General features: G+C 45.5%; 1 protein-coding gene across 2 annotated transcripts in view; it reads right to left on the reverse strand.

The window, feature by feature from the left end:
* The window catches only part of LOC133341985 (E3 ubiquitin-protein ligase CBL-B-B-like), a 76,910-nt gene extending 64,815 nt beyond the window's left edge, over positions 1-12,095 (reverse strand). Inside the window, exons 1-2 of one of the 2 annotated variants that reach the window (XM_061550828.1) lie at positions 12,077-12,095; positions 7,312-7,769 (exon numbers count right to left, since the gene is read on the reverse strand). In XM_061550828.1, the coding sequence (XP_061406812.1) occupies positions 7,312-7,712 (401 nt within the window). In that variant the 5' untranslated portion in view covers positions 7,713-7,769; positions 12,077-12,095. Of the gene's footprint in view, positions 1-7,311; positions 7,877-12,076 lie in introns of those variants that run through there. The other variant, XM_061550829.1, reaches the window with a different exon arrangement.
* Positions 12,096-12,159: the final 64 nt, after the last annotated feature.

The following is a 12,159-nucleotide window of genomic DNA, read 5'->3' on the forward strand; positions in this document are numbered from 1 at the left end:
TCACTGCTGCCATCTGTCTCTGGGAGCCCCATATATACAGAGGACGTCAACCTTGACACTATGGGGTCCTCGTTAGCGCTTGCCCAAAAGGCAACTATAATTTAAATCTGTATCTTCAAGATACAAACTACTGCTTCCCATACGAAATATCTTCAAATTGTGAAGCTTTGCCTTTTGTAACCAACAAGAATAATTTAAAGCACAAGCTCAATGAGAACTAACTTCCTTGACAGCATGCAACCAGCTTGTGTATCTCATCGTTCCTGGCAGGTATCAACCACACACTGCCACACAGTACAGCTCGAGATGTAATATTAGGCCACACAGGACAGGAAATGGCTAGCATTCCATATATATCTCACCACAGGACTTGTCATCCAAAATCTTTACACATGAATGAATATCTGGTGCCGTGTATAAACATCCAGCACTTCCGATTAGCATGGTTGGCTACATACGGTGCGAAAGAAGTTCACACATACAAACATGTGCATTTCCCACGATGCCTCCGACTATACTAGCCGATTTTCACAATTACCGCACAGCTGGCAAAAATGTTTCGTCCACGCAGTGAGGATTCTCATTAGCCGGGAGGATGTTTTGTTGTTTTGCCAACACACCACTTAGAAATGCACTATTGACTCCACACATCCAAGAGATTCACATGCAATCGGCTGACTCAAAACATATTTTACATTCACAAAAAAAATTCCACTACACATTAAAAACACTGATGGAATACGAGCTTGAATCCAGCTTCACCCGTCATTGTTAAATGTACTAATATCTCAGTGCATGCTGCACAACAGTACTTGTCGTACAGCATTCACTCTGAATAAATCACGTATAAACTTGTCAACGCCGTCGTGGGAAAGAGAGTGGTGCAGTAGTGAGCGCACTACAGGATGAACCGGGAAAGCTTGGTTCGATTCCCAGCCATGGTTAACATCAGTGGAGAGTTTTACTTTAAGCGGTACCGGGCACACATTTTGCCAACCCTCACGAAGCAGCAGCGTTGTAAAGTATGGTCAAACAACCTCCATGACTGACATGTGGTAGGGGAGGCATTCACCCACTGTCCACCACGGAGATGGAACTATTAAATCAGCTGATGTGAGCGTGCGGGATGGACTTGCATCACAGGACTGGTTGGGGGATGGTTTTCTAAATCTTTCATCCAGCAGTGGCTTGACCATGGCTGCTGCGGATAACATTCAATGAACTCCTGTTAAAATTATTATCTCCAACTATGGATGCCAGGAGTAAGAGTAGGATTATTTAAAGTGTTGTAAAAAAAATGTCAGGTCTGTGGATGGATGTCCCCAATTGGCAATGGAGCATCAGAGGGAGGAAAGACCTAAAGCTGGGTTTGACCTTCCACGAAGCTCATGGTCCATGCTAAATCGCATCGCATCCACTGCACAAACCATGACCAGATGCACAAATGGAAAATAAAAAATTCTCCAGTATGGTCATCCAGTATAGACCATACCATCATATAACGACGCAGTGCCCCGATCCACAAATACGAAGGAGACACAGCGATACACTCTGCTACTCCTGATGTGGTTATCCGCACTTTACCACCTGAATGTGATTGTTTAGTTATTGCTCCGCATGTATAATCATCAGCCGTACGAAATAAGAAGCGGGAGAAAATTACTGCCAGAGGGAAGAAACAGGACCCTGCTTTGTAAATACAGCAGCTTTGGGTGTTATTGCGCAATGCTTTGTAGCTAATTTGGTGTAAGGAGACAAAGAAGTGTCAAGGCAGTGAATGATGATCAGACAGCTTGTGTATGTTCTACGTTCATGCTTTGTCTTGCCAAAAATAGCTTTGTGTAATCCACAAACACAGGAGGGGGGATACGATTTTTCCGGTTATTAAAGTAATTGTGATGCAATATAATTCTTCTTCAATCATAACAACCATGAATGTACATTCAAAAACACAATTGAAAATAGTCATTAGATTTGTGAACTGATGTGATGAGATGATGTTTGCATCTAATTATAAAATTAAAAAAATTAATTGAAACATTTCAAGAGAAAACAACAGTCAGTTCTTTCAGTGTCGCTGCGCTCGGACAAACGATATCTCAAAAACGTTTCAGTATCAAGAATTATTGACAGGAAATCTGTAAAAGTAGTCAAAGGTTTTCACGAATATATTTTCAAAACTTAAAATAGGTCTAACGTCATGCAAATCTCTAACTCAAGAATATTTATTTTAAAACACGTAAATCAAGATATTTAACCCAGCACAAACATTAGGATGGAACTATAAACATTCACGACACATGAACCCTTGTTCACTCACTTTTACTTAACAAATTAAATCTGTAATCAACCAAGAGTCCCTTATTATTGTACGCAATTACCGACATCCTTTAACATGTTAGCTTGGATTTGGCCTTTGCTCCCAGCCACACGCGGAGGCGATGTGCAACCCGAGTTATCATGATCATGGTCAGTCCTTGGACCAGGATAACTCACGTCATGTATCTGAACAAACACATGAAACACTTCCACGCAGACTATTGTGCCACATGTTTTAAAGAATTTAACGAGCTGCAGTGGAGAGATGTTAACTCCCTCGCCTGGTATGAAGGAGGCCGTGGGCTCGATCCCGACCCCGACGCCTGCTGCTGTATATTTGGAGTTCGCGTGTTCTCCCCATGGTGGCATGGATTTTTCTCCGGGTACTCTGGTTTTTCCCACCACACATAGAATCAACATGCGTTTAGAGTATTTGACTACTATACATTTCCACATAAGCCACTTTGTTGAGCTATCATTTGTGGCCAGGTCACTTCTGAAAAAGAGCTGTATAGATCAGTGGGCCTTACCTGGTAAAATAAAAAAATTGTCTAGTTTAGTTAGCACAGCGCAAGTAACTACCAACTATTCACTGCCCACCACCAGTGAAAGGAAACCATGTTCTAAAAACACAAGACTTCCTTGTCACTGTTATATTTTCTGCCATATTTAAGTGTCGCTCTCAGCCCTTACAATGAGATTACTTCGACCCAATTAAAACTTTCATTCAAGTTGCTTTCAAATAATTAATGCGTAGTTCTCCTTGAAAAAGTGCCAAGTAAAATATATTGAACGCACCAGTAAAGTGTGTTCACGCAACGACCGTCAACAAATGCCAGCCAAAAGAGTGGAACCAAAGACCACATTAATGTAGTACAAAATTATACCATTTGCTGTTGTAATGAACGGGTGCGAAGCTAAGAACTGGTGTACTGCACTGGACTTTCACACCGGCAAATGTCAGATACTGGCTCAATGGAAGTGTAATATAATTTTTAAATATGCATTTGTGTTCCTGCGCGAAGACGCAGAGATACAATGCTTCGAATTGCATTGAGAGACAGAGAGGAACACTTGGGAGTAGAAAACACACGGGAGGGTGAAGGCACAATTTAACTGTTAAAAAAGGAAGCAGCCTTGGGCATCACTAGGATGATGGCAGATGGTCAAGAAAAGTTCAATAATGGCAGCCAATGAATAGAACGCGTCATAGAGAGTACGTCAACAAAAGACATCAGGAGATGGAGCGATGAAATCAATGCCTGTGCAGGTTCTGGGAGGATGTTGCATTGCATTACTGGGAGAGATGGCAACAGCTTCGTAAGACCTTAATCCAACAGTGGATTTATAATGGCTGATGACGAGGATGATTGTTAATATAACGTGTTAAACATTCATGTACAGTTATACGTGCCTGGCTCTGTAAAAGCGCAATCAATATGCGATCGTGCATGCATACGCATGCGTAGTTACCGTGACATCCCTGTGAAGTCACACATGTCCAGCTCAGATCTTGAACGTACAACTTCCCAATGGAGGCTAAAGGGAATGGCATCTCGATAAACGACTGCCTCTCCTCCTCGTGACTCATGTCATTCAGAACACACAACTATCAGACAGGAATGCGTTTTGGAAACTACACGGAAATTAGGACAACCGACACATCACTTTGTACACATGACATGTACATCTTAAAGGTTTGCAAAATACCTATCTGTATTTAGCACACATCTTGGCAACATCCCCGTTTCTGCATTTCCTCTTAAGTTTTACCGTAAAGCCTATGACACTTCAATAGTTCTGTTACTGTTAAATAACTGAAGTAACATTTGGATCGATATTTGCCTTTTCACAACCGTTTCACGCCTACGCTTTGCGCTCTTCCTGTGTTCCACATCATGTTTTTGCACGCAAGTCGATTTCCTGCATGCCACCACGCTCCTGCGCCCAAGGTGATCTTTTGAGAGGGACATGACAAATTACAGTTTACTCACAATATTCACCTTCACTAGAGGATTAATCATCAAGAGCCATGGTCAATCCACTGCTGGATGCAGGCCACCACCACCTTTCACTAACCTGCAATGTAATAATCCACTTGCACATGAACGGATTTTAACTTCCTAATTCCTTCCATATTATTTCCCAAACTCGTATAAACTTTGATCAATTCAGGAAAACGTACTATTGCTAAATTTAAACTAAAAACTAGTTTTTATTTTTACCAGGTAAGGCTCACCGAGCTATATACCTCTTTTTCATTTGTGACAAACTTCCACCGTGGAATACCTAATGTGTGCATGATGCAAATAGACTGTACAGGCAGTGCTACAACACGCAGCATATTAGAACTGCCAATACCAATCCATGACCTTCTTTAACGCTGGGCACACATTGGGGTGATTAGGGACAGCGATTCCTGGGATTTATAAAATATAACACTGCTTGTTTTTTTTATTAAACGAGTAGACATTCACTGACAAAAAGCAACATTCACGGCTGTAACAAACTTTGGCAAAATACTGAGAAAAATACTAGTTAAGAAAATCGTCTCAATTTGACTATAAGATATTTTCACGATCAACACTTACACTCAAAGTCTCTCCCCCTGTGCATTCAGTAGTGGAAATTAAACATTGCTCCGATGGGGGTCCCGTATCTCCTATAGCAACCACCACTGTTCAATTGCCACAAAGTGGTGGAATTTTAGCCACCCCAAAGAGCGCGCTGACTCTGTGAACGCCGCGTCTCATTGCTCCACGCATGCGGGGGGTGGGGGGGGCACAATGGACAAGGGAAATACATTTGGGGCACCGTCGAAGCAACGTGGGAATTCCACAAGCGCTCACGCCCAGTGGAGATAACCCAAAGGGCGCCGTTTGGTTTTGTGGCATCAACAACGATGCGGAGACGTCGCGGTTCATTCACAAACGGAATGAGTGAGGGGGTGTTGGTGAAGACCACGACTGCTGTTCGGTTAGTTATCGATTAATAGAGGTTGTGATTATTAGTAACGATTGATGTTATTATTTGGTGCCATGGCTGTTATTTTTTTCCGTATTCGTGACTGCATTCGTTAATGAGCGTCACTCTTCAGCGAGTGTTTGTTATTAGTGATGTATGTGATTACGAATTGCATGTTTTAGTTGTTGTTATAATCTTTGGTACCGTCAAATGTCGGTGACTGATCGTGATTATAAATGGTTATCGGTGTCACTGCTCTCAGACAGTGTTGGAATCTCTGTTGCCATTATTTCGCCTGCATTTCATGTGGAAATTGAAGCAGTCATCCAAGCTCTCAAAACAAGGCAATGATAAAAAAAAACCCCCACTATATTATCAACCCATTTATTAAAGACGGACTGCTAAAATTAGGTTTCCCGGAGTGCGCTAAAACACAAATCATACGAGGCACGCTCAACCATGGTTATTTCCAATAAAAGGAGACACGAAACTTAGAAAGTTCAATTATAGGTTTAAACGTAAATGTTTTCCATGTTATACTTTCTGATGAGCTATTTTAACAGACAGTGAAAATTAAATACGATACATTCTTTCAGAACTTTACAGATAAGGCTGAAAAGATGGATCCAAGTTAAGAATAACACGAGGAATGCACAAGTTTGCAGGACAAAATAAAACAGTGGTACGCGAGTGATGAAATCGTTGTTTTGTGACCGTCACCACCAACCTCACCAGCATCATAACACAGTGGCAGTAGATGGACTTAATGGTCACCATCAATACGATTATCAGTACATCTTAGTGATCACACCGTTGCAAGTTGTCACCACCACCATCATCATCACCACTAGCAGCATCACCTCCACAACTCTAATCACCACCAACACCACGATCATCACCATCTCCACCACCAACACCACCATCATCACCATCATCACCATCTCCACCACCACCAACACCACCATCATCACCATCTCCACCACCAACACCACCAACACCAACATCACCATCTCCACCACAAACACCACCATCATCACCATCTCCACCACCAACACCACCATCATCACCATCTCCACCACCAACACCACCATCACCATCTCCACCACCAACACCACCATCTCCATCACCAACACCATCATCACCATCTCCACCACCAACACCACCATCATCATCTCCACCACGATCATCACCATCTCCACCATCATCATCATCACCATCTCCACCACAATTACTACCACAAGCACCACCCTGAGGATAACCACCATAATCACCACCAACACCACATGTAAATGATACCCTCCTGGTGTCTGAATAAACAAATACAGTTGACCCTCACCACCTCCACCACCTCCACCACCACCCTCATCACCTCCACCACACTCACCACTCTCACCACCTCCACCACCCTCACCACCTCCACCACCACCAAACTAACCACGTCCACCAAACTAACCACGTCCACCACCCTCACCACCTCCACCACCCTCACCACCTCCACCACCACCAAACTAACCACGTCCACCAAACTAACCACGTCCACCACCCTCACCACGTCCACCACCCTCACCACGTCCACCACCCTCACCACGTCCACCACCCTCACCACGTCCACCACCATCCTCACCACGTCCACCACCACCCTCACCACGTCCACCACCACCCTCACCACGTCCACCACCACCCTCACCACGTCCACCACCACCCTCACCACGTCCACCACCAACCTCACCACGTCCACCACCACCCTCACCACGTCCACCACCACCCTCACCACGTCCACCACCACCCTCACCACGTCCACCACCACCCTCACCACGTCCACCACCACCCTCACCACCACCACCTTCACCACCTCCACCACCACCCTCACCACCTCCACCACCACACTCACCACCCTCACCACCCTCACCACCTCCACCAACACACTCACCACCCTCACCACCTCCACCAACACACTCACCACCTCCACCAACACACTCACCACTTCTCACCAGGGGCCCGCTCGCGTCCCGCGCTCTCCCCGCGTACCTGCAGTGCGAGTGCTCGTCGTGCATGCGCTCCTTGCCCTCCTTGAAGAGGTTCACGGCCTGCTTGCTCTTGCTCAGCAGGTTGTCGATGAACACCCTGAAGAACTCGTTGTCGCCCAGCGCGGCCATGCGGTCGTCGTGCCGTGCGAGCACAAGTCGCAGGTGCTGGTACGTGTCCGGCAAGATGTCCAGCATGTACGGTGGGCTGTTCTTCAGCTGCACCTTGGGGTTCTGGCAGTAGCGCACCACCTTGTCCATCAGCTTCCACGTCTTCTCCACCAGCCGCTTGTCCACCGCCTGCTTGGGCGGCCCCACGGCGTCGTGGAACGCGTCCATCATGAGCCCGAAGATGCGCTCCTTGAGGTGCGGGCGCTGCGGCCTGCTGCTGGGGCCCGTCGCCATGTTCGCCTCTCTCCGTGGTTTGTGTGCGGCCTCCCGCGCCTCCCCTCCGCGCCCCTCCTTATATAAGGATCACCGCCCCGGTGGAGTGACGTCATCACGCACGTGTCGTCACCGCGCACGTCGCGATCGCTCGCCCACGTTCCGACGATGCGGCCCATTCGTCGACGTCATCGCGTTCACGCAGAGTCGCGACGTGCCGACGTCATCACGCACGCAACGCAACGACGTCCCGCGAGCCTTCGTACGTCATCACGCACACGCGTCATTCCCGTGTGTTCAGACCGACTGAAGCATTCCAGAACAAAAGTAAATGTTAAATATTGTTTACTTCAAGTAAAAAATTAAATATTCAACTCATAAACTTAATATAACTCAAATAAAGTATTTTACAAAAGAAGAAAAATGTCGCAGTTGTTTCTGTCACAGACACAACCTGATTTTCAACAGAAATCCCCTTTCAATAATATTTGACAATCTAGATTTGAAGTTTTCGTGACTGCAGGGATCCATACTCTTTGGTTCTTTCGGTAAAAAAACAAAGAATATTTGCCAACTTGTTTCGAGCCCCAAATAAGCGTTCTTCATTAGGAGGCCCTGGGACCACTGGCGGCCCCTGGTGGCCTTTAGCGCGGCCCCCAAACAACACACAACGTGAGAAAAACACACACGACCCATCAATATGGTGCTGCTGTTAAACCCACCAACAATGGTGTCAAATGTGTGGCGGCCCTCACATTACTGGTGATGTCCTATCGGCGAACGTGCCCCCTGTGAGAATGAAGAGCACCGATTTAAATCGGCAAACAGCATCCCAGCGCCCCACTGGGCCTCATCTCCTCCAGCGGCCAGATCTCCCTTTTTATTCAAGTTATTTGTTAACCTTCATTATATTCTTTGATTCTTTCGGTAAAGTCACGTAGATAGAAAAATAATAATATGAATAAAGATGAATAAAAATACAAATAATAAAAAAACACGAAAAAACACTGATGTAGACTGTAGCCTGGTTATGAAGCTGGGTGAGTGTACTGGCAGTCTATAATGTAGACTGTAGCCTGGTCATTAAGCTGGGTGAGTGTACTGGCAGTCTATAATGTAGATTGTAGCCTGGTTTATGGGGACCTCATTTGCCAGTAAAAATATGATAATTGGTTCTTTACCCTTCTATCTGGCAACAAAACTGACACCTTTTTGCAAGGAGTCATGTTTGCATAGACCGCAATACCTGCAGTCATAAATACAAACAAAAGACATAACTCTGACAGTGCACATTATCAGAGTTATGTCTTTTGTTTGTATTTATGACTGCAGGTATTGCGGTCTATGCAAACATGACTCCTTGCAAAAAGGTGTCAGTTTTGTTGCCAGATAGAAGGGTAAAGAACCAATTATCATTGTAGCCTGGTTATTAAGTTTGGTGAGTGTAATGGCAGTCTATGATGTAGACTGTAGCCTGGTTATTAAGCTGGGTGAGTGTACTGGCAGTCTATAATGTAGACTGTAGCCTGGTCATTAAGCTGGGTGAGTGTACTGGCAGTCTATAATGTAGACTGTAGCCTGGTTATTAAGTTTGGTGAGTGTACTGGCAGTATATAATGTAGACTGTAGCCTGGTTATTAAGTTTGGTGAGTGTACTGGCAGTCTATGATGTAAACTGTAGCCTGGTTATTAAGCTGGGTGAGTGTACTGGCAGTCTATGATGTAGACTGTAGCCTGGTTATTAAGTTTGGTGAGTGTACTGGCAGTCTATGATGTAGACTGTAGCCTGGTTATTAAGTTTGGTGAGTGTACTGGCAGTCTATAATGTAAACTGTAGCCTGGTTATTAAGTTTGGTGAGTGTACTGGCAGTCTATGATGTAGACTGTAGCCTGGTTATTAAGCTGGGTGAGTGTACTGGCAGTCTATGATGTAAACTGTAGCCTGGTTATTAAGCTGGGTGAGTGTACTGGCAGTCTATAATGTAGACTGTAGCAATGGTTATTAAGCTGGGCACTGGCAGTCTGTAATGGGCTATGCCCATCTCTAAACCTTTATAAACAGTTTGCCTTTAGAGGCTAACCCCCCTTTTCCTGATGACGACCGCTTGTGTTGCAATTGAAACGTCGTGGTTTTTGTTTTAATTGTATTACTGAAAGAACCAGAATAAGCCTACATTATAGACTGCCAGTACACTCACCCAGCTTAATAACCAGGGCTACAGTCTGCATTATAGACTGCCAGTACACTCACCCAGCTTAATAACCAGGCTACAGTCTACATTATAGACTGCCAGTACACTCACCGAGCTTAATAACCAGGCTACAGTCTACATTAGTGTTTTTAGTTTTTTTACAATTTGTATTTAATGATTTGTATTCACTTTATTCTTATTTTTATATCTACGTGACTTTACCGAAAGCACCAAAGAATATTAATTCCTGCAGTCACGAAAGCTAAGTAAAAATTTTAACTTAATTATACTTTGCACTCTTATCGTGTTTTTGCATTATTCGTTGTTGTCACATTCTAACCCGCCCCCTACTGGACATCTGTAAAAAAAGCTTTGTAGCTCATCGGATTCCTCCAGGATATTCTGAAACCCATGTTAAACATTTACATTTCGATTTAAAGCTTTCGTGACTGCAGGGATTCATCTTCTTGGTTTTTTCGGTAAAGTCACGTAGAATGGAAATAATACAATAATAAAAAAAAACATAATAAAATAATTCTCACGACGTTTCTGGCACAACGCAAGCAGCCGTCCTCAGGTGAAGAACAGGTCTGTCGATAAGACAGAGTCTGAATGACACGTCCTGGGCTTGGAGCGTCTATTTAAGCTGGGAGGGAGGAGGAAGAGCGCCTTGACAAAATAATTTGCATATTAAGAGAAATTTTAGCATATTTATGTAATATTACACTATGTATTATTCTAGCCACCCTACTGCACACCACACTGCTGCATATTCACCATACAACTACGACACCATGTATTACCTTGTACATTGTATTAAACATTACAATTTTATACTATTTACTAGCTGTACTACCCGGCTTCGCCCGGGATTTGTATCCACCACGGCCGGCCGCCTTTGTCTCCCCAGTGGCGATGTTAATACGCCACACCAGTTACTCCTTTGAGGCTGAGTCGACCTATGGGAGGTTCAAATAATCTTGACCGGTGGTGGCCATGAGCGGGAATCGAACTCGGTTCGCCGGGTTGGTATCGCAGCGTAGCGTTAACCACTACACCCACCGCTCCTCACACACACAGACGCACAGACACACACACAGACACACACACAGACACACACACAGACACACGCAGACACACACACAGACACAGACAGACACACAGACACACAGACAGCACGCTAACCACTACACTACCGCTCCCCACACACGCACACACACAGACACACACACAGACACACACACAGACAGCACGCTAAGCACTACACTACCGCTCCCCACACACCACACACGCACACACACAGACACACACACAGACACACAGACAGCACGCTAAGCACTACACTACCGCTCCCCACACACCACACACGCACACACACAGACACACACACAGACAGCACGCTAAGCACTACACTACCGCTCCCCACACACCACACACGCACACACACAGACACACACACAGACACAGACAGCACGCTAAGCACTACCTACCGCTCCCCACACACCACACACGCACACACACAGACACACACACAGACACAGACAGCACGCTAACCACTACACTACCGCTCCCCACACCACACACGCACACACACAGACACACACACAGACACACAGACAGCACGCTAACCACTACACTACCGCTCCCCACACACCACACACAGACACACACACACAGGCAGCACGCTAAGCACTACACTAACGTTCCCCCTACACAACACACGCGCGCGCGTCCATAGGTACACATACACGCGCTTGCTGCAGACACACACGACTTTCAGGGTGCGTACGGCAGTAAACGACTGCAATAATAAAGCGGCAATGCTGCGCGAGGAACGCCTTAGACCTGCAACACATTTGTGTAATGCGAGCGTAAACACACAAACACATACAAACACATACACACACACATAAACACAAACACATACACACAAACACATACAGACACATACATACACACATACATACAGACACACAGACATACACATAAACACATACACACATAGTCATGATCCGGCTTTGCCCGGGACTTGGATCCACCACGCCCGGCCGCCTTTGTCTCCCCAGTGGCGATGTTAATACGCCACACCAGTTACTCGTTTTGAGGCTGAGTCCCTCCCTCGCCACTCTCCCTCCCTCGCCACTCTGCCTCCCTCGCCACTCTGTAGAGGACGTGAAATTTGTATGAATTTACCTCAGAGTGGCGTGTTGGGTGTCGAGGCCTAGCACCGTGCAGAGCCTCCCGCCTTGCCTGATTTTCCACCCGGCGAACGCCGG

Source organism: Lethenteron reissneri, chromosome 13 (assembly GCF_015708825.2).
Source record: "Lethenteron reissneri isolate LAM-NWPU_2019-01 chromosome 13, ASM1570882v1, whole genome shotgun sequence".
NCBI classification, from domain to species: Eukaryota; Metazoa; Chordata; class Hyperoartia; order Petromyzontiformes; family Petromyzontidae; genus Lethenteron; species Lethenteron reissneri.